Source organism: Drosophila nasuta, chromosome 3 (assembly GCF_023558535.2).
Source record: "Drosophila nasuta strain 15112-1781.00 chromosome 3, ASM2355853v1, whole genome shotgun sequence".
NCBI lineage: Eukaryota > Metazoa > Arthropoda > Insecta > Diptera > Drosophilidae > Drosophila > Drosophila nasuta.
Window position 1 is genome coordinate 32,657,936 of NC_083457.1, and position 21,972 is coordinate 32,679,907.

General features: G+C 38.9%; 3 protein-coding genes across 6 annotated transcripts; 2 read left to right on the forward strand and 1 right to left on the reverse strand.

Annotated features, from left to right (window-relative positions):
* Positions 1–106: 106 nt before the first annotated feature.
* Positions 107–17,655, forward strand: LOC132789234 (protein argonaute-2). Of its 3 annotated transcripts, none has more exons than XM_060797112.1 (9): positions 193–337; positions 396–461; positions 13,535–14,559; positions 14,744–14,832; positions 14,896–15,508; positions 15,583–15,936; positions 16,007–16,666; positions 16,732–17,108; positions 17,172–17,655. In XM_060797112.1, the coding sequence occupies exons 1-9, from the start codon at positions 322–324 to the stop codon at positions 17,260–17,262; spliced, it is 3,291 nt and encodes a 1,096-aa protein (XP_060653095.1). In that variant the 5' UTR covers positions 193–321; the 3' UTR covers positions 17,263–17,655. The 3 variants fall into 3 exon arrangements, with proteins under 3 accessions (XP_060653097.1, XP_060653095.1, XP_060653096.1); XM_060797113.1 differs by lacking the exons at positions 193–337; positions 396–461 and adding exons at positions 12,967–13,093; positions 13,152–13,208; XM_060797114.1 differs by lacking the exons at positions 13,535–14,559; positions 14,744–14,832; positions 14,896–15,508; ... (2 more) ...; positions 16,732–17,108; positions 17,172–17,655 and adding exons at positions 4,653–5,299; positions 7,761–7,849; positions 7,913–8,524; positions 8,599–8,740 and having other exon boundaries at positions 107–337.
* Positions 17,354–20,444, reverse strand: LOC132789239 (T-cell immunomodulatory protein). The gene is made up of 2 exons (XM_060797123.1): positions 20,159–20,444; positions 17,354–19,281 (listed from the first exon to the last, which is right to left on the reverse strand). The coding sequence occupies exons 1-2, from the start codon at positions 20,343–20,345 to the stop codon at positions 17,684–17,686; spliced, it is 1,785 nt and encodes a 594-aa protein (XP_060653106.1). The 5' UTR covers positions 20,346–20,444; the 3' UTR covers positions 17,354–17,683.
* LOC132789248 (DCN1-like protein) lies at positions 19,367–21,927 on the forward strand. Of its 2 annotated transcripts, none has more exons than XM_060797133.1 (2): positions 19,367–19,472; positions 20,872–21,927. In XM_060797133.1, the coding sequence occupies exons 1-2, from the start codon at positions 19,464–19,466 to the stop codon at positions 21,730–21,732; spliced, it is 870 nt and encodes a 289-aa protein (XP_060653116.1). In that variant the 5' UTR covers positions 19,367–19,463; the 3' UTR covers positions 21,733–21,927. The 2 variants fall into 2 exon arrangements, with proteins under 2 accessions (XP_060653116.1, XP_060653117.1); XM_060797134.1 differs by lacking the exon at positions 19,367–19,472 and adding an exon at positions 20,490–20,625.
* The last annotated feature ends 45 nt before the right edge of the window (positions 21,928–21,972 follow it).

The window sequence follows — 21,972 nt, forward strand, 5'->3', positions numbered from 1 at the left end:
TGCGACCTTTTTTTGTATGCAATCGCTCTAAAGATGTCAGAGTGAGAGCTAAGCGAGTTGCAAGTTCAAGCGATAAAGCGAGAGCAACCTGCTTTATCGCTTCAACTTGCTCAGAGCGTACGATCGTCTTGTTGCATTCTGTGATTTAATTTTAGTTTATTTTCAAAGTACGCGTGTTTGAATGTAGTTCGCTTTTCCAAAAGCTCCCACTCTGCCATCTTCTCGCTTTGCTCTGATATCAGCTTAACTGTCGAGTTGTCCCGTAAAAATTATTATTTCGAATATACACTATAAATTTACAGCGTAAATTGGGTGAAGAAAATGGGAAAAAAGAATAGTATGTGTATTGCAATGAATTAATAATTCATATAATACCAATGCAATTTTAATTTCAGAATATAAGAAAGAGCCACAGGAAGCTGCAGTTCCACTGCAGCCACAGCAGCCACAACAACAACAAGGTAAGTGCAGTAATTGTGAAATAGCTCATACATTGGAACATACATGCATACATATTTATTTATATACATGTATATACACATACATACATCTGCAACGGCTTTGATGTTGTGTAGCATCCTAAGCCGACACACTGCTTTTTTTCTATTTGCTTTTTTAGCTTTTTGTTCAAATTGTTCGAGAATTTGCTCAAATAAAAGTTTCCTTTAAAAACCTCTTCGCCTTCCTTAAAAGAAACTGGCTCTCCCCGCAAATTGTATTGCATAGCGTTACACTCATAAGCATGACGACTATTTTGCTTAATATCCTTTCACAACAATTGGATCACTTGGATTCAGCATAGGTCACTCTTCTAACACAGATAATTTTTCCAGTAACTTGTAATCACCAGCATGGTTGATCATATTGAATCCAAACAAAGCTTTATACGGCGAACATCCAATCGCTTGATGCAAAGAGGATCTTAGAGCTGAAGAAATATTGGTCAAGTTTGTATCCCATTCAGTCTTATCAGTTCGAAGATACGAGAGAACAGCTGCTAGCAAAGAGCGATTAACCCTCTTGGCAGCATTGCTTTGGGGCGAATATAAGGCAGCACAGTTATTTCAAACTTGGTTAAGAATGCCTTAAAATCATTCTGCTTGAATTGAGATCCATTTTTACTTACAATGGTCTCAGGCACACCAAACTCTGCAAAAATTCGTTTTCCAAGAAATTCGATAACGGCTGCTGTTGTGAATTTCTTCAACGGACATAGCCAATTATATCGGCTGAAATGATCAAGGACGATGAGCAGCCCAATATGACTCTTCTTACTTAGTGGATAAGTATGTCAATATATAACTTTTGAAAAGGCCTACATGGAGGCCTTTCGCTTTCATTTCATTGCAACATCACATACGCGCACATATTCCCGCACTTGTTTAGATAGACCTGGCCAATACAAGTGCCTTCGCAATCGTTTAATCGTTTTCTGCATTCCACCGTGAAAAGATATTACCCAATCATGCGCTTGCCAAATAGCTGCTACTTGTAATGACTCCGGCACCCATAACTTCCAAACATCCATATCTTGGGCGGCACTTCCAGATGGGTGTTTGGTGCGAATGTAGACAATTTTATCTACAGTTTTCAAATCAGGGAATTTCTCAGTATTCGCTTTCACTAAGTCGTTGAGTTCTAAATAGTCAGCCTCAATAAAAGCTGGAGAATCTAAATCAATTTCAGGATCTATCCATTCGACGCTATCAACCTCTGCTTCACTAATTCTTGACAATGCATCTGGAACAACGTGATCCTTGCCTTTTCGATCCGAAATGGTAAACTTAAACGCTTGTAAACAAATTATCCAGCGAACCAATCTGCCAGATACATTCTGCTGTCGCATTAGCCATAAGAGACTCGAAAGATCCGTCAATACATCGAATGGTTGTAGTTCGAGATAGCATCTGAATTTCTCAAAGGCTAAAATTACTGCAAGACACTCTCGTTCTGTTGCGTTTTGAGCTTTTGACAATTTTTTTGACATAAATGCCAGTGGCCGTTCCTCTTCTGTATCTGAAAGTTGAACTAATACAGCACCAATACCATGATCGCTGGCATCGCAGTGTAAGAAAAATTTTCGAGAAAAATCTGCATTTTGCAGCACTGGAGCGGTAGTTAACAATGTCCTTAACCTATCCATGATGAAAAATCTTCGGAAACGATGACGAGATCATACAGATATTCGAAAACGCAATGCCGTAAATCGGGCGGGATTAAATCATCAATTAATCTGGACATTGTAGAAGAAGCATTGCAAAGCCCAAAGGGCATGACGGTAAATTGGTATAAAGATCCACCTGGAACCGTGAATGCAGTCAAGGGTTTCGCTTCTTCGGTAGGCTCTATCTGCCAATAAGTATCTTCGAGATCTAGCTTAGAAATCAAATTAGCCTTTGGAAGTCGAGCGAAGAAACCTTCAATACCCTTTCGGGTGGTCTCATGTAGGTTTCGAACATCCAAGCATAATCGAACCTTATTTGGCCTTACAACCATGAGCATTGAAGAGCTCCGATCACTTTACGATGGTTCAATTATCTCAAGCCTAAGCATGCGATCAATTTCTAAGAACATCAACTTCTCAACTGCAGGAGTCACTGGATATTGACGCTGCTTCACAGGCTTACTATCACCAATCTCAATGTTATGTTTAATTAACGTGGTTCGACCCAATCCCTGTCTTTCAAAATTAGGAATTAACTCCTTTACTGACTCCAGTTGCTGTCGTTCTTGCATGGATAATGGATATTTATCCTCAGCTTGATCCTGTTCTATCTCTTCCGACAATGATTCCTGGTGCGAGTTCAAATCTCGCCAGAAATTTATTCCTAGTAATAATTTCTGGGCTATCGATAGAATAATGTAAAGATCTATCTGTCTTTCCTTGTCTTTATATTTCATATTTCGAACTTGCGACTTTATTGGCTTGAAAATGGAATGATTTGAAATATCCAACGCAGCCAAAGAATCACCAAGACATATGATGTTTGCTCCAGTATCAAGCAAGCCGAGTTCGGAAAACTCTAAGAAAGAAACACTCGCTTAACTACGACGGTCAATATTGTTCTGAAAAATGGTTGACACCATCATAGCTTTCTTGCTTTTAAGCAATTTAAAATACACATTTTCGTTTTCTATGGTGATCAGCGCTTCGGCTCCTTTTGGTGCCTGTAAATTCAAAGATTCTAACTGATGTGCTAACGATCGAGTAACCGGGCGAAATCCAGTTGCAACCACTCGTTGCCTTGGATTTGCATCGTCACTTTTGGAGTTTGGAGAATGATTGCCGACAACTACTCTCCATTCTTTTGATTGAACTGCTACTAAGCAGCTGGGACATTCTTTATGGACTTGCAAATTAATGTCATAATAGCACCTGCTCCAAGTTAACAGTAATCGTTATTTTTGTTTTTGATTACTAATTTTTTTTGTTTCAGCTTCTTAATTCTATCATAAAGTGCATATATATGTATAATATAATTGCAAACTGACATCTTTGTGTTGTACAAGGGTTAATATTTAGGGAAACAAGTAAGAAAGCTACAGTCGAGTGTACTCGACTGTGAGATACCCGTTACCCATTTTAAATAAAAGAATTATATTTTGCGGTATTTTTCTCAAAATATACCGAATATACTGCAAAAATACTAAAAAATATACCAAATGGTATATTTGGTATATCGATATAGTACCACATTCAAAATATACCATAGACGGCAAAAAACACCAGATTGTCAGCCACAGCAACTAAGACCCCTTGTAAGTCGGCGTTTTTGCCCATACAAAAGTATTTCTTTAATTTTTATCTGATCGCAACCAAATTTTCAGAAATCATAACTACTATATTGTATATTGTATATACCAAAATTCTAGCTTTAAAATTACGCTTGTTATTTGATTTTTTTGATTTTCGGGGGCGGAAGTGGGCGTGGCAAAAATTTGAAACAAACTTGATCTGCGTGCAAACATAACAAATGCTGTCGAAAAGAAATTGTAGCTCTATCTCTTATAGTCTCTGAGATCCAGTGTTTCATACGGACAGACGGACAGACACACAGACGGACAGACGGACATGGCTAGATCGTCTCGGCTGTTGACGCTGGTCAAGAATATATATATACTTTATAGGGTCGGAAATGCCTTCTTTTACCTGTTACATACATTTCCTGCCGGCACAAAGTTATAATACCCTTCTACCCTATGGGTAGCGGGTATAAAAATCGTCCGCATACAACATTTCCCTTCAACAAGCGCGAGCGCACTGAACGTTAACGGACTGAAACCGAACGAAAAGGCGCACGACGGGACTACCATGTATTATTGTATCATGACTTGAAGCATCCTGAGCCGACACACTGCTTTGTCTCTATTTGCTGTTTCAGCAAATACGGGATTAGTGTGCGGCTCCTCGATCATCATTACCAGCCGAGCGGGACCCTTTGAATCCTTAGCTCTTGCGGGATGTGAGGGGGGTTGTTGCTGTTACTGATGATCGCCACGCTAGTGTTGAATTTTATTGTTGTTGTAGTTCAATGTAAGGGTCCATTACCGTTGTAGGCCATAAATGCTTCTAGAAACTACTTCCAGTTTGTATTTAAGGGGGAAACCCACAATTCTTACCTGTTCAACATTTTTACCTAATTTATCACCAGCTCGGCAAGGACAGCCAGCCGAGGGCGTCCGTGATGGCGAAAGAGGCTGGCAAGTAGCTGGTCAACAACAACAGAGGCAAGGAGAAGCACAAGGTGGACAGGGATCGCAGCAAGGAGGTTGGACACAAGCGGGTCAACAGCAACGTAGACCTGGTGCACAACAAGGAGGACAAGCTGGGCAAGGTGGCCAGCAAGGTGCTGGATATCAACAGCGTGGACAACAGGGTGGCAGTTATCAACAACGTGGACCACAAGGTGGTCAACAGGGAGGCCAACAAGGTGGCGGTTATCAGCAGCGTGGACCACAAGGTGGTCAACAAGGTGCTGGATATCAGCAGCGTGGTCCACCGCCTTCCGCTGGTAGTACTGCTGTACAGGTTCCGCAAGACGGGCCCATTAAACGTGGCACATTGGGCAGACCCGGCACTTGTGCCGTCAACTATTTGGATGTTGATTTAAGCAAAATGCCGGATAAAGCTTTTCATTATGACGTGACCATAGTGCCCGATCGTCCCAAAAAGTTCTACAGGCAGGCTTTTGACGTGTTTCGCACGCAATATCTGAAAAATGCGATTGCCGCTTTCGATGGTAGTAAATCTTGCTACGCTGTGGATAAACTAACGTCTCCAATTGACGGCGAAGTAGAGGTAAGTTTCTGATTATTAGTTATCTGTTTCATTTCATATTTCAAAAGCACAGGCTTGTGACTTAGCTTAATAACTTGTGTCTATCGAAGCGTAGTTGCCAGTCTTTTTATACCCGTTACCCATAGGGTAGAAGGGTTTTATAACTTTGTGCCGACAGGAAATATATGTAACAGATAGAAGGAGGCATCTACGACCCTATAAAGTATATATATTCTAGATCAGCGTCTGTCCGTCCGTATGTATGAACACCTAGATCTCAGAGACTATAAGAGATAGAGCTATAATTTTTCGACAGCATTTGTTATGTGTGTTTCAAATTTTTGACACGCCCCCTTCCGCCACCGCAAATCATAAAAATCGAATAACAAGCGTAAATTTAAGGCTAGAGCGAATTTTGGTATATACAATAACAACTATAGTAGTTGTGATTCCTGAAAATTTGATTGGGATCAGATAAAAATTATTGTAGGTATTAAAGAAATACTTTTGTATATGCAAACACGCCTTCTTACTGGGGTCTGTGTGGCTTTATTTGACAATCTGGTATATTGTGCCGTCTGTGGTATATTTTGAATGTGGTACCATATCAATATACCAAATATACAATATAAATATAAATAAATATTTTGAAAATATTGGGTAGCGCGTATCTCACAGTCGACCACATCTACTGTAACTTTCTTACTTGTTAAATTTATCATTATTTCTAGTATTCTCATTTGTAATATATATACAGTATGTCAAGAAACTCTTTACACACTGAAAAATACACATATTTTTTGACTTTGCATGCAAAACTAACGCCTTTAGTTATTATTTTTCAATATTTTTTTAATGCAGATCTATTATTTAGCAAATTTTAAATTAGTATGTACAAAAATAGAAACAATACAACGAAAGGGAAAATTTTAAATCAACAAAATATGAGTTTACACATTTTTGACACTGTCAAGAAAGTGTTTACACACTTTAGTTTTCGATTCTGCTTTGTTCTATTTTTCGAAAAAACTGTACTTTATTGTTATCTATGCTTCTGCACTATTCACTATTTTTGCATTCCTTTTCATTCAATTGCGAAATTTTTCTACGCACTTGTCAAAAGCTGATTTTAAATTATTTAACATGACTGGAGCTAGATTGACTTATGAAGTTACCCAATTAACTTATTATAGTCACCAAATTGGAAAATCTGTAGCTTAGCTAGTGGAGCTTATGGGGGTATCGCGAAAAATAATTTATAATGCTCCAAATCGAGCCGAAAATGAAGACAAACTGCAAGCAAAGTGTGGAAATGGTCGAAAATGGATATTGACGAGTGGGCAGACCGCCTTATTATGGGCAAGGTCCGTCAAAACCCCCAAATTTTGATCAGAACCCATGCCAAGGAGTTGGAAGAAGAGTGTGGCACGGTCGATTCGCATGAAACCATCCGCCAACTAATTCTGTGGAGCAAATACTCTTCAACCGTTGCAACCGTTGCGCGTAAGAAGCCGCTGCTTTCGAAAGTAAATGTTGAAAACGCTTAAATTTTGGCTTTTAATATGAGAATTACGCCAGACAACTATTGGGATGACGTCGTATTCTATGTCCAAACCAAAAAAAATGCTATACTACAATGATTGACCAACTAGAGTATGGCACAAGCCGTTAACAGCCTTACATCAGCGCAGCATCATTCTGACAGTAAAATTGGGAAAATAGTATTTGCTCCACAGAATTAGTTGGCGGACGATTTCATGTGAATTGACGGTGTCACACCCTTCTTCCAACTTCTTGGCATGGGTTCTGATCAAAATTTGGGGTTTTGACGGACCTTGCCCATAATAAGGCGGTCTGCCCACTCGTCAATATCCATTTTTCGACCATTTCCACACTTTGCTTGCAGTTTGTCTTCATTTTCGGCTCGATTTGGAGCATTATAAATTATTTTTCGCGATACCCCCATAAGCTCCACTAGCTAAGCTACAGATTTTCCAATTTGGTGACTATAATAAGTTAATTGGGTAACTTCATAAGTCAATCTAGCTCCAGTCATGTTAAATAATTTAAAAATCAGCTTTTTGACAAGTGCGTAGAAAAATTTCGCAATTGAATGAAAAGGAATGCAAAAATAGTGAATAGTGCAGAAGCATAGATAACAATAAAGTACAGTTTTTTCGAAAAATAGAACAAAGCAGAATCGAAAACTAAAGTGTGTAAACACTTTCTTGACAGTGTCAAAAATGTGTAAACTCATATTTTGTTGATTTAAAATTTTCCCTTTCGTTGTATTGTTTCTATTTTTGTACATACTAATTTAAAATTTGCTAAATAATAGATCTGCATTAAAAAAATATTGAAAAATAATAACTAAAGGCGTTATTTTTGCATGCAAAGTCAAAAAATATGTGTATTTTTTAGTGTGTAAAGAGTTTCTTGACATACTGTATTTATTAAACTAAGACCCATTGTTGTTAACTAGGTGATAGATCGTTATGGCCGTACCGTTCATTACACAATTACAATCAAGGAAACCGATAACAGCATTGTAGACCTTAGCTCGCTGCGTAGGTAAGAAACAAAGCTAACTCGTATCACTTTATTAAGCGCAACTAAGCGATGCATTTATTGTAGTTATATAAAAGACAAGATCTATGACAAGCCCATGCGTGCCATGCAGTGTCTGGAGGTGGTGCTGGCTGAGCCCTGCAATAAGAATGCCATACGTGCTGGACGTTCATTTTTTATGAAATCTGGCAATGGAGCACCTGTGGAGCTGCGAGATGGCTATGAGGCATTGGTCGGTCTCTATCAGAGTTTTGTGCTGGGCGACAAACCCTTTGTGAATGTCGATGTCTCTCACAAGTCGTTTCCTATGTCAATGCCAGTGATTGATTACATGGTGAACCATAATCGTATCCGTATGGACGACATACGGAGCGGCAATTGTAATAATAATTTGAGGGACGTTTTCTCGTTTTTGAAAGACATTAATATTGTCTATGAGCCACCAAAAATATTTGCATCGACACCGCGTGCCTATAAGGTGAATGGATTTTCGCAGCAGCCACCAAAAATGTTGAAATTTGAGTCAGACGGCAAGGTTATAACTGTTGAGGAATATTTTGCATCGCGAGGATATAAATTGCAGTATCCCAATCTGTATTGTCTGCATGTTGGACCACCGGCCAAAACATTTATTTGCCTGTGGAGTTGTGCCGCATTGAGGAGGGGCAAGCATTAAACGTAAGTCAAATATACAATATATTAGTTATTAGCATTTGGAATTATATGTGTATATTTCGTTTCTATGAGCAAAGCGCAAAGACGGCGCAAATCAGGTATCGGCAATGATCAAGTTTGCGGCCACATCGACCAATGTGCGCAAACAAAAAATTATGGACCTATTGAAGCACTTTAATCATAATGCTGATCCCTCAGTCAGTAGATTTGGAATACGTATTACCAATGATTTCATTACGGTCGCCTCACGTCTGTTGATGGCACCCCAGTTGGAATACAATGGTAAAAATTTTCAGAGCCCATCGAACGGTTCATGGTACATGAATAGATGCCAATTTCTAAAAACCCACGAGAAGCAGCACAAGTGGTCGATTATGGATTGCGACAAATCCAGAATACAATATGGCAAACTCGAAGAATTAGCCTCATTGGTTTGTAATAATTTCAAAGTTAACCGAATCACATTTCCTTTTAATCAGCAATTTCAAATCCAATTGCCAGGTTTTACAACAAAGTAGAAACGTTAACGTACGTCTCGAGGCGAAACCCGATATACGCAAATTTCGAGATGAACGACATTTGGATGAACAATTTAAGGACTTAAAGAGCAAAACTTTGATTTGGTGTTTGTTATCATTCCAAACTTTGGCCCACAGTACGAGGTGATTAAACAGAAGGCCGAACTGCAATATGGCCTTTTAACGCAGTGTATCAAGCAAAACAGCATTGAACGTCGCTTGAATGCCCAATTGGTGGACAATGTGCTATTGAAGGTCAATTCAAAGCTGAACGGCATTAATCATAAGATCAAAGATGATCCCCGCATAATGCTGGCGAATGTTATGTATTTGGGTGCTGATGTCACACATCCGTCGCCCGATCAACGTGATATACCCAGTGTAGTTGGGGTTGCTGGATCCCATGATCCGTATGGCGCCTCGTACAACATGCAATATAGATTGCAAACTAGCGGCACTGGCGGTGCTCGTGAAGAAATTGAAGATATGGAATCAATTGTAACCGAACATTTGCGAGTGTATAAACAGTATCGTGGAACTTATCCGGAACATATAATTTACTATCGTGACGGTGTTAGCGATGGGCAATTTATGAAAATCGAAAACATCGAAATTAGGGCCATTGAGGTGGCATGTCGTAAGGTGAGATTCGCATTTGCATAACGATTGCATACATACAAATAATTAATAACTTTATTTTACTTCAGTTGCAAAACAATTATACACCAAAGATCTGCTGTGTGATTGTGGTGAAGCGTCATCACACACGCTTCTTCCCTGTAACGGCACCGCATCCGAGAAACAAATTTAACAATGTTGACCCAGGCACAATTATCGATCGCACCATTGTGCATCCGAATGAAATGCAATTTTTTATGGTCAGTCATCAGTCCATCCAGGGCACAGCCAAACCGACGCGCTACAATGTCATTAAGAATACTGGCAACTTGGACATTGATTTGCTGCAACAATTGACTTATAACTTGTGTCATTTGTTTCCACGCTGCAATCGTTCTGTCTCATATCCGGCGCCAGCTTATTTGGCACATTTGGCTGCCGCACGCGGACGTGTTTACATCTTCAAGTGAGTTATTAGCAGCACACCAATGAATTCCCAAGTTAATCATTATATATTTCATTTCGACAGCGCTCGTCTAACGCGTTCACTGAAGGAGGAATACCAGAAGCGCTTGATTGTTCCAGCATTTCTGAAATCCAATCCAATGTATTTCGTCTAGAGAAATGCAAATACCACTATCATTTTTCAATATGCATACTCAACTGTAACAGAAATTCAAATGCCTTTCAAGACGAGTAACGCAAATGAAGTGACTTGATAGGATTAATTATATTTATTGGATTTCATGTTTATTATTATCACATTTTTTAAACTATATACACAATTACATATATACTTATGCATATATGTACATATACATGATATACATATATACAAATACATACATATATAATATATACACAATTATAATGCGCACTTTTAACTTCCATTATGGTTCTGGGTGCGGCTTTGATTTGAGATTTTAATGCTATTTATTAATTCTGGAATTGAAATTGTAACTGAATTAGTTTAAAACTGCCGATAAGAGCTTTCGATTTTAAGTGGAATCTTTTAACAATCGAAATAGCTTCAAAATGATTAATTATCGAAATTTTAACCGAAATCAGTGCTGCCAATTTATCGCGTTACCCTTACGCGTTACCCTTAATTGGCAGCACTGATTTCGGTTAAAATTTCGATAATTGATCATATATATATAATAATAATAATAATAATAATAATAATAATAATAATAATAATAATAATAATAATAATAATATAATAATAATAATAATAATAATAATAATAATAATAATAATAATAATAATAATAATAATAATAATAATAATAATAATAATAATAATAATTTTATATATGTATATTTCTATCTAGCTAATTATAGTTCGTTCCTGTTATATAACCTGATATAGAGTAGGCAACAAGCTCGAATGAACCCCACTTAATCAACGTCTAAAGAGAAGCTATGTACGTAAAAATGTTGTTAAAATAGAACAATAAAAAAAAAACAAGATAGAAAAGCCTACTTCGGCACTCCGAAGAATAAATACCCTTGCAGACCAAATAGACAGTTAGTGCACATCGATAATTACAAGCGAGAACAATTATTTTATTGCTCTTCGCTGCAATGGTATAAAAAACAAGTAAGAAAGCTACAGTCGAGTGTACTCGACTGTGAGATACCCGCTACCCATTTGGAATAAAAGAAATATATTTTGCGGTATTTTCTCAAAATATACCGAAAATACTGCAAAAATACTAAAAATATACCGAATGGTATATTTGGTATATCGACATAGTACCGCATTCAAAATATACCATAGACGGCACAATATACCAGATTGTCAGCCAAAGCAACTCAGACCCCTAGTAAGTAGGCGCTTTTGCCCATACAAAAGTATTTCTTTAATAACTTTGACAATTTTTATCTGATTGCAACCAAATTTTCAGGAATCATAACTTATTATTGTATATACCAAAATTCGGAACTCTAGCTTTAAAATTACGCTTGTTATTCGATTTTTTTGATTTGCGGGGGCGGAAGTGGGCGTGGCAAAAATTTGAAACAAACTTGATCTGCGTGCAAACATAACAAATGCTGTCGAAAAAAAAAATTATAGCTCTATCTCTTATAGTCTCTGAGATCCAGTGTTTCATACGGACAGACGGACAGACACACAGACGGACAGACGGACATGGCTATATCGTCTCGGCTGTTGACGCTGATCAAGAATATATATACTTTATAGGGTCGGAGATGCCTCCTTCTACCTGTTACATACATTTCCTGCCGGCACAAAGTTATAATACCCTTCTACCCTATGGGTAGCGGGTATAAAAATAAAAACATAAAAACGCAAAAATATTAAAAATCACACAGCAAAGATGTGAGCTCTACGAAAACATCGATTTCATTTAAGAGCAAGAAGAAGAAAACAAACAAAAATCGAAAACAAATATAATGCAAAACGAACTATGTCTATACGCAGCATTTAAGTTTTTTTGTTTACCAGCAGTAATTCAAAGTTACATGATGCTTTTGTTCTTGTTGCCTGGACGAATTAAACAATTTCCGAGCCAATTACGAACAGAAAAATATTGTTTGTTAAGTTTTATATTTTAAGTATCGCTGCAGCGAAACGTTAAGAAAAACAACTACAATTTCAATTTACTTTGGAGCAAAGATTTTGCTTTTTTATTAGTACCATTTATCATTATGGTGCAATATATACAATTATTGTAGATATTTTAAGTTGTGCAATTGTTAGTAAAATTTTACAAATTCTATAGAAAATTTCATTTCATTTGATAACCACATTTGTGCAATGGAACTTTTTATGCTTTAAAACAAATTGTTAAAATGCATTACAATATATTTATGCAAATAGATAATTGAAAAAATATATATATATATTATGCATCAATATTTTTGGGCTACAACATTTTTAAAAATGAAAAAATTAAGTAAAAATTGTAAAACATTTCATTGGTTGCTGTAATTGGGCCAATTAAAATTGATACAACCATAAACAACAACAAAAACAAAATAAGACATTTCATTTATTGCTTGATTCAGAACCTAAGGGATTTCTCAATTGAATACATTTTTGTAATTAAATTCATTGCGAAGCAGACTTGGTCGTGGAATATTATTTTTAAAATGAGTCTTAATAAATAAATCAAAAACATTTTTTGCATTTAAACAAATCTTATTTTTGAAATCATTTTTAAAAATGCGGCAACCTGCAGTCGTATCATACTAATCGCTAATCGATAAAAAATATATAACCGATGCCTTTCGTTGTTATCGATATACCCAAACGAAATGTTCAACACTGTACAACTTCAGTGTTGACATTCACATAAGTGAAGAATCTGATAAAAGCAGGTCGAGTTGTCTCGTAAAAAATTATTGTTTCGAATATACAAAATAAATTTACTGCGTAAATTGGGTGAAAAAAATGGGAAAAAAGAATAGTATGTGTATTGAAATGGATTAAGAATTCAAATAATACCAATGCAATTGTAATTTCAGAATATAAGAATGAGCCGCAGGAAGCTGCAGCTCCATCGCAGCCACAACAACAACAAGGTGAGTGCAGTAATTGTGAAATACATACATTGGAACATATATGCATACATATTTATTTATATACTACATGTATACAGACATTGATGTTGTAGGCTATAAATGCTTCTAGAAACTACTTCCAATTTGTATTTAAGGGGGAAACCCACAATTCTTACCTGTTCAACATTTTTACCTAATTTATCTGTGTTAGTTTGATTTTTGTTGTGTCAAACGAAATTGCGTTGTACTTTTTTGCGATAAAGGGGAATCACACTTCTTGTTATTTGAACAGCCACGTCATGCACTTATTTTTAAAATTTTCACACATCTATAAACTTATTGCATAGCTGCACCAGCTCGGCAAGGACAGCGAGCCGAGGGCGGCCGTGATCCCGAAAGAGGCTGGCAAGCAGCTGGCCAACAACAACAGAGGCAAGGACAAGCACAAGGTGGCCAGGGATCGCAGCAAGGAGGTTGGGCACAAGCGGGTCAACAGCAACGTAGACCTGGTGCACAACAAGGCGGACAAGCTGCGCAAGGTGGCTCCCAACAAGCTAAGCCCCAAAGCGGTCAAACTCCACAGCAAGCGGTACAGCAGCAGCAGGGACCACAAAGTGGTCAACAGGGAGGCCAACAGGGTTATCAACAGCGTGGACCACAAGGTGGTCAACACGGTGGCAGTTATCAACAACGTGGACCACAAGGTGGTCAACAGGGAGGCCAACAAGGTGGCGGTTATCAGCAGCGTGGACCACATGGAGGCCAGCAAGGTGCTGGATATCAACAGCGTGGACAACAGGGAGGCCAACAGGGTGGCGGTTATCAGCAGCGTGGACCACAAGGAGGCCAGCAAAGTGCTGGATATCAACAACGTGGACCACAAGGTGGTCAACAGGGAGCCCAACAAGGTGGCGGTTATCAGCAGCGTGGACCACAAGGTGGTCAACACGGTGGCAGTTATCAACAACGTGGACCACAGGGTGGTCAACAGGGAGCCCAACAAGGTGGCGGTTATCAGCAGCGTGGACCACAAGGTGGTCAACAAGGTGCTGGATATCAGCAGCGTGGTCCACCGCCTTCTGCTGGTAGTACTGCTGTACAGGTTCCGCAAGACGGGCCCATTAAACGTGGCACATTGGGCAGACCCGGCACTTGTGCCGTCAACTATTTGGATCTTGACTTAAGCAAAATGCCCGATACAGCTTTTCATTATGACGTGACCATAGTGCCCGATCGTCCCAAAAAGTTCTACAGGCAGGCTTTTGACGTGTTTCGCACGCAATATCTGAAAAGTGCGATTGCCGCTTTCGATGGTCGTAAATCTTGCTACGCTGTGGATAAACTAACGACACCAATTGACGGCAAAGTAGAGGTAAGTTTCTGATTATTAGTTATCTGTTTCATTTCATATTTCAAAAGCACAGGCTTGTGTCTTAGCTTAATAACTTGTGCCTATCGAAGCGTAGCTGTCAATCTTTTTAAATTTAACATCATTTCTAGTATTTTCATTTTTAATATATATATTTATTAAACTAAGACCCATTGTTGTTAACTAGGTGATAGATCGTTATGGCCGTACCGTTCATTACACAATTACAATCAAGGAAACCGATAACAGCATTGTAGACCTTAGCTCGCTGCGCAGGTAAGAAACAAAGCTAACTCGTATCACTTTATTAAGCGCAACTAAGCGATGCATTTATTGTAGTTATATGAAAGACAAGATCTATGACAAGCCCATGCGTGCCATGCAGTGTCTGGAGGTGGTGCTGGCTGAGCCCTGCAATAAGAATGCCATACGTGCTGGACGTTCATTTTTTATGAAATCTGGCAATGGACCACCTGTGGAGCTGCGAGATGGCTATGAGGCATTGGTCGGTCTCTATCAGAGTTTTGTGCTGGGCGACAAACCCTTTGTGAATGTCGATGTCTCTCACAAGTCGTTTCCTATGTCAATGCCAGTGATTGATTACATGGTGAACCATAATCGTATCCGTATGGACGACATACGGAGCGGCAGTTGTAATAATAACTTGTGGAACGTCTTGTCGTTTTTGAAAGGCATTAATATCGTCTATGAGCCACCAAAAAGCTTTGCATCGACACCGCGTGCCTATAAGGTGAATGGATTTTCGCAGCAGCCACCAAAAATGTTGAAATTTGAGTCAGACGGCAAGGTTATAACTGTTGAGGAATATTTTGCATCGCGAGGATATAAATTGCAGTATCCCAATCTGTATTGTCTGCATGTTGGACCACCGGCCAAAAACATTTATTTGCCTGTGGAGTTGTGCCGCATTGAGGAGGGGCAAGCATTAAACGTAAGTCAAATATACAATATATTAGTTATTAGCATTTGGAATTATATGTGTATATTTCGTTTCTATGAGCAAAGCGCAAAGACGGCGCAAATCAGGTATCGGCAATGATCAAGTTTGCGGCCACATCGACCAATGTGCGCAAACAAAAAATTATGGACCTATTGAAGCACTTTAATCATAATGCTGATCCCTCAGTCAGTAGATTTGGAATACGTATTACCAATGATTTCATTACGGTCGCCTCACGTCTGTTGATGGCACCCCAGTTGGAATACAATGGTAAAAATTTTCAGAGCCCATCGAACGGTTCATGGTACATGAATAGATGCCAATTTCTAAAAACCCACGAGAAGCAGCACAAGTGGTCGATTATGGATTGCGACAAATCCAGAATACAATATGGCAAACTCGAAGAATTAGCCTCATTGGTTTGTAATAATTTCAAAGTTAACCGAATCACATTTCCTTTTAATCAGCAATTTCAAATCCAATTGCCAGGTTTTACAACAAAGTAGAAACGTTAACGTACGTCTCGAGGCGAAACCCGATATACGCAAATTTCGAGATGAACGACATTTGGATGAACAATTTAAGGACTTAAAGAGCAAAAACTTTGATTTGGTGTTTGTTATCATTCCAAACTTTGGCCCACAGTACGAGGTGATTAAACAGAAGGCCGAACTGCAATATGGCCTTTTAACGCAGTGTATCAAGCAAAACAGCATTGAACGTCGCTTGAATGCCCAATTGGTGGACAATGTGCTATTGAAGGTCAATTCAAAGCTGAACGGCATTAATCATAAGATCAAAGATGATCCCCGCATAATGCTGGCGAATGTTATGTATTTGGGTGCTGATGTCACACATCCGTCGCCCGATCAACGTGATATACCCAGTGTAGTTGGGGTTGCTGGATCCCATGATCCGTATGGCGCCTCGTACAACATGCAATATAGATTGCAAACTAGCGGCACTGGCGGTGCTCGTGAAGAAATTGAAGATATGGAATCAATTGTAACCGAACATTTGCGAGTGTATAAACAGTATCGTGGAACTTATCCGGAACATATAATTTACTATCGTGACGGTGTTAGCGATGGGCAATTTATGAAAATCGAAAACATCGAAATTAGGGCCATTGAGGTGGCATGTCGTAAGGTGAGATTCGCATTTGCATAACGATTGCATACATACAAATAATTAATAACTTTATTTTACTTCAGTTGCAAAACAATTATACACCAAAGATCTGCTGTGTGATTGTGGTGAAGCGTCATCACACACGCTTCTTCCCTGTAACGGCACCGCATCCGAGAAACAAATTTAACAATGTTGACCCAGGCACAATTATCGATCGCACCATTGTGCATCCGAATGAAATGCAATTTTTTATGGTCAGTCATCAGTCCATCCAGGGCACAGCCAAGCCGACGCGCTACAATGTCATTAAGAATACTGGCAACTTGGACATTGATTTGCTGCAACAATTGACTTATAACTTGTGTCATTTGTTTCCACGCTGCAATCGTTCTGTCTCATATCCGGCGCCAGCTTATTTGGCACATTTGGCTGCCGCACGCGGACGTGTTTACATCTTCAAGTGAGTTATTAGCAGCACACCAATGAATTCCCAAGTTAATCATTATATATTTCATTTCGACAGCGCTCGTCTAACGCGTTCACTGAAGGAGGAATACCAGAAGCGCTTGATTGTTCCAGCATTTCTGAAATCCAATCCAATGTATTTCGTCTAGAGAAATGCAAATACCACTATCATTTTTCAATATGCATACTCAACTGTAACAGAAATTCAAATGCCTTTCAAGACGAATAACGCAAATGAAGTGACTTGATAGGATTAATTATATTTATTGGATTTCATTTTTATTATTATCACATTTTTAAACTATATATATTACACAATTATAACGCGCACTTTTAACTCCCATGCTGGTTCTAGGTACGGCTTTGATTTGAGATTTTAAAGTCTGTACATGAACTTTGCGCACAACCTAAAACCAACATTTAATTTCTGTTCGCTCTGTTTAGAAGAACTTAGGTATGTGGGAATTAAATACATAAACGAAAAATATATTAATCAATAAAAAATAATAAAGCAACTGCCTGCCATGGTTGACCGCAACAAATATTGCTATTATTTTCATTTAACCGCGCTTACATTGCATCGAAATGGAATCTGTGCGACTCTTGCAAGCGCTCCTGTCGATCCTCGCGCTTCTCCTTAATGTAGAGCACCAGTATAATCAGTACAATGACCAGGCAAGTGCCACCCAGAGCGACGACACTCATTAGGATCAGTTTGCTAGGTGTCACAAAGAGCAACGCCTTCCAGTGCTGTGGTTGATCAAGAGGTCGCGGCACCACAATGATCTGTGAATTGGGTATGAGCTGCGTCCAATTATGTATCTTACTGTACATCCCAACCACTAGTTGATCGACAAAATTGGGTGTGCGTCCCAGGCCGAAGCATGTGTAGGGCAATTGGAGAGCAAAGTATGAGGACTGTGGCAACTGTACACTGCTGCCAATTTGCTGATCACCATCTTGTGTGGTTGTGCTGTATGTAATAATGGGACCCGGCAGATTGCTGCCATAGGTGAGCTTCTTGCGACCGAGTGGTGTGCGTGGTGTGGGATTTTGTGCATTCACCAGACCAGTGAGCACAATCACCTTAACGAAATTGGCATCATAGTCGAGTGTGTTGCGAAAAGCTAGAGGTCGGTAGTTGCCATTTGACTGCTTTTCAATGAGTATCACATCGAGCACACCATCCTGATAAAAGTCGTAGAAGGCTCCAGCGACAGTGTTATTGCCCATGGGAGCCAATGCATTCCAGCGTACCTCAAAGGTGCGTTTGAAATTCTTGCTGCACGTCTTGCACGCCACATTCTCGAGCAGAAACGTTTGCATCACAGGTTTGGCCACGCTCAGCGGCTGCAGGGTGACCAATAAATCGGGATAGCCATCCAAATTGAAATCTCCACTTCGAGCCGTGATGGTTTTTAGATAAACATCATCCGCCTTTGGCGGTACAAATGCCCAGAGTACACCCTGTGGATCCTTGAAATTAACGTGCACATCATTGAAATCGTTGCCATCGTGCACCAATATGGTCGAATTGCGGCAATTCTCCTGCACACAAAATGGCAGCACAATATTCTGCACGCCACGCAACTCAAAGTCCATAAAGACAGCCTGGCCAACGGCATAGTCCTTAACGCCAATCAATTGAATGGTGATAGCATGCTGATAGCTAAAGTTGTCCTGTCCATCGCGGTCAGTGACACCATACCAGATCTCGTAAGAGTTTTTCGTTTGCAGAAACAGATCGGCCAAAAAGTCGTTATTCAAATCCAAATAGGCATTCGCATTGGGTACGGTTAGAGTCTGTGTACTGCCGCCTTGGGGCATCGCTTGATGCACCGCAATTGGCGGCTCACGTTTGTTATTGAAGATCCAAAAACAACGCGTCATATTCGTATCGAGACCAAACAAATCAATGATCATGTCACCATTAAAATCAAGGGCCATTACTTCACCAAATGTCTGTATGATTGGTTTGTCGGCACAATTCAGTTTTGTGGTGTTGCCCCAATTGATATAGACATCATAGATGCCCTTGCCATTCTCCACATTGACCAGCACATCCATCAGTGCATCGCCATCGAAATCTCCTGGTATTATGCTGACAATCACCTTGTCGCTATAATAGCAAATGGGTCCAGGACGCAAAAGGGGCTCTGTATCCGCACCTGTTTATTATATAAAATAGGCATCAGCATTTGAATATCAAATAATTCTGTGCTAGAAAAAAGTTGGCTATTGTTTTTAAGTGCTTTTCTAAACAAATCCTTTTCAATCTTTGATTCAAAATCGCCCTAGTTAAGCACTCCAATAAAATCCGCTGAATTGCACATTGTACAACAATCTCAAGATGAATAAGGTAATGTCGAGTTATTATAACTAAACAAAAAATATGTATTGTAAACGTCAAACGGTGAAAAACATCTTAAGGCAGAAAAACAAATAGAGACCGCTTTGATTAAATATTTTAACTACTTTATAAATTAATAAGCATAGGAATATTTGAAGAAAGGTAACACTATTTTTTGTATATTTATAGAATCATTTGTAAATAGCTTATGCATGACGCATATTACTTTATTGGTTATAAAGTGATGATGAAATGATGATAGCTAGCAATTTAAGTAAAATAATATGTTTTACTTTATTATACTTTGTGCTGTGAAGCAAATCTAATCGAGGAATTGACAACTTCAGACGTCAGCACAACTGGCGAAGTTTGTCTCTATTGCACTAGTCCCGAACTAGCTACTTTGTATGCAACTATGTATATTGCAAGAGTTGGTTGTAGTAAACGCGCACTACAGAGGCTACTAGTTCATGCTCTCCACGCAATAAGATTTTCTTACATACATATGTACATTTGCATTTGTAAGTGCATGTACATATGTATGTGTTTATTTATTTTGGATGTTTGGACGGGAAAGAGAAACTTGAGACCTTGACTCTTTTTCATAAATCACAGACGCTTTTCCCAGTCTGTGCAAAATTTGAACTCCATACATAGGCAAGAATGACAGGAGTATTTGGGGGAAATGTACGCACCATAGAGAATCTGCAGTGTTTTCCTCTTATCGCGAATGACAAACACATCCGTCAGTTCATCAGAGTTAAAGTCACCAAAAGCTGCCACAACACCTTCCTTAATATCACCAAATACAATACTAGTTATATTGCTGGCGTGGGCAACGATTGCGCATAGCGCAACAAGCAGCAGCTTGATGGAATACATTTACGCTATATACTTGATTTATTTATTCCGTTTGCTTTGTTTTCGTCGTATTATTAATTGTACTTTTGTTGTTGCTCTAAAAATCAATACTGAGTCAGATGGCAAATTATCGATAACTGCAGGGCTGCCACTCGAACAGAGCTGCCATTTCATTGCGAATAATCGATATCAAAGGCAGCTCTGCGTGTGTCGACGGACGAAACAACAGCACACAGAGAAAACTTTTTATTATATATTTAGTAAATAAAATAATAACCACACAACACCCAAGTAAACAATGGTAAGTGTGCAATTGTGGTAAACATTGAAGAAAACAAATTGCATTAATTGCAAGATTTTAAAGCAGTAGCAATAGCTAGTGTTTGTTTTGCTTGCATTAAAGGGTGCTGCTGCTTCTTCCTGCACACAAACGCCAGCGCACGCACAAATTGTTGTTGTTGGTGTATTTATGCAATTCGCAGTTACTTCGTATATATAAATGTGTGTATAATGTTTGTTTTTGTTTTCTTCTGTGTGTGCTTTGCAGAACAAACTAAAATCAAGCCAGCATCGCGACAAGGTGAAAAAATTTATTTCGCTAACACAAACAGGCGAACAAACAGCCATTTTTTGCTTACAACAGAATGATTGGAAAATGGATTTGGCCAGCGACAATTATTTCCAGAATCCCGAGTACTATTATCGAGAACTCGATCGCAAGCGCATTGAGCAACTGTTTATGCGCTATCGCGATCCCAGCGATGCCCAAAAGATTAGCTCACAAGGTGTGATAAGATTCCTCGAGGATCTGGAATTGAGTCCCGACTCCAAACTGGTGCTCATCATTGCTTGGAAATTCCACGCTGAGGTCCAGTGTGAATTCTCGCGGGATGAGTTCATCAATGGCATGTGCGATCTTGGAACAGATAGCATTGAGAAGCTCAAATCAAAGTTGCCATTGCTGGAACAGGAATTGAATGATGCAGGAAAATTTAAAGATTTCTATCATTTCACCTTCAACTATGCCAAGGATCCGGGTCAGAAGGGCATTGACCTGGATATGGCTATTGCATACTGGTGCATAGTGCTCAGTGATCGCTTCAAATTTTTGGGTATTTGGTGTAAATTTCTCGAGGAGAAGCATAAGCGAGCTATTTCAAGGGACACTTGGAATCTGCTGCTGGATTTTGCCACCAACATTGATGATCGCATGAGCAACTATGATTCAGAGGGCGCTTGGCCGGTGCTCATCGATGATTTTGTCGAATGGTGTCAAGAAAATAATCATCTAGCTTCAGATCAGCAACAGCAGCAGCAACACTTGCAACAGCAGCAGCAATCGTCGTCCCAGAAGAACATATCCAGCGCTTACCAGACCTCGCATAGTACAAACATGAATTATGGCTAACGATCGTTTATATATACATATATATACATATATTCTCATTAATGATAAATATTTGCTTTTTATTCTGATTATTTTAAATAATGATGATAATAAGCAATGCGAATTAATTTACATTTCTCGATAAAAAAAAAAACTAAAAAAAAACCACGGCGAAAAACAAAACACGTAATAAACAAAATTAGTAAATGTAAATAACGATGTTTATATTTTTGTCATATTAATCATATTCGCCCTGTATAT

Coding starts and splice junctions, on each gene's coding strand:
- LOC132789234 (XM_060797112.1), top strand. Junction 14,560..14,743: donor CAATTGACGGCAAAGTAGAG/GTAAGTTTCTGA, acceptor GTTGTTAACTAG/GTGATAGATCGTTATGGCCG. Junction 15,509..15,582: donor AGGAGGGGCAAGCATTAAAC/GTAAGTCAAATA, acceptor CTATGAGCAAAG/CGCAAAGACGGCGCAAATCA.
- LOC132789239 (XM_060797123.1), bottom strand. CDS start 20,345: ATGTATTCCATCAAGCTGCTGCTTGTTGCGCTATGCGCAATCGTTGCC. Junction 19,282..20,158: donor AACACTGCAGATTCTCTATG/GTGCGTACATTT, acceptor TATAATAAACAG/GTGCGGATACAGAGCCCCTT.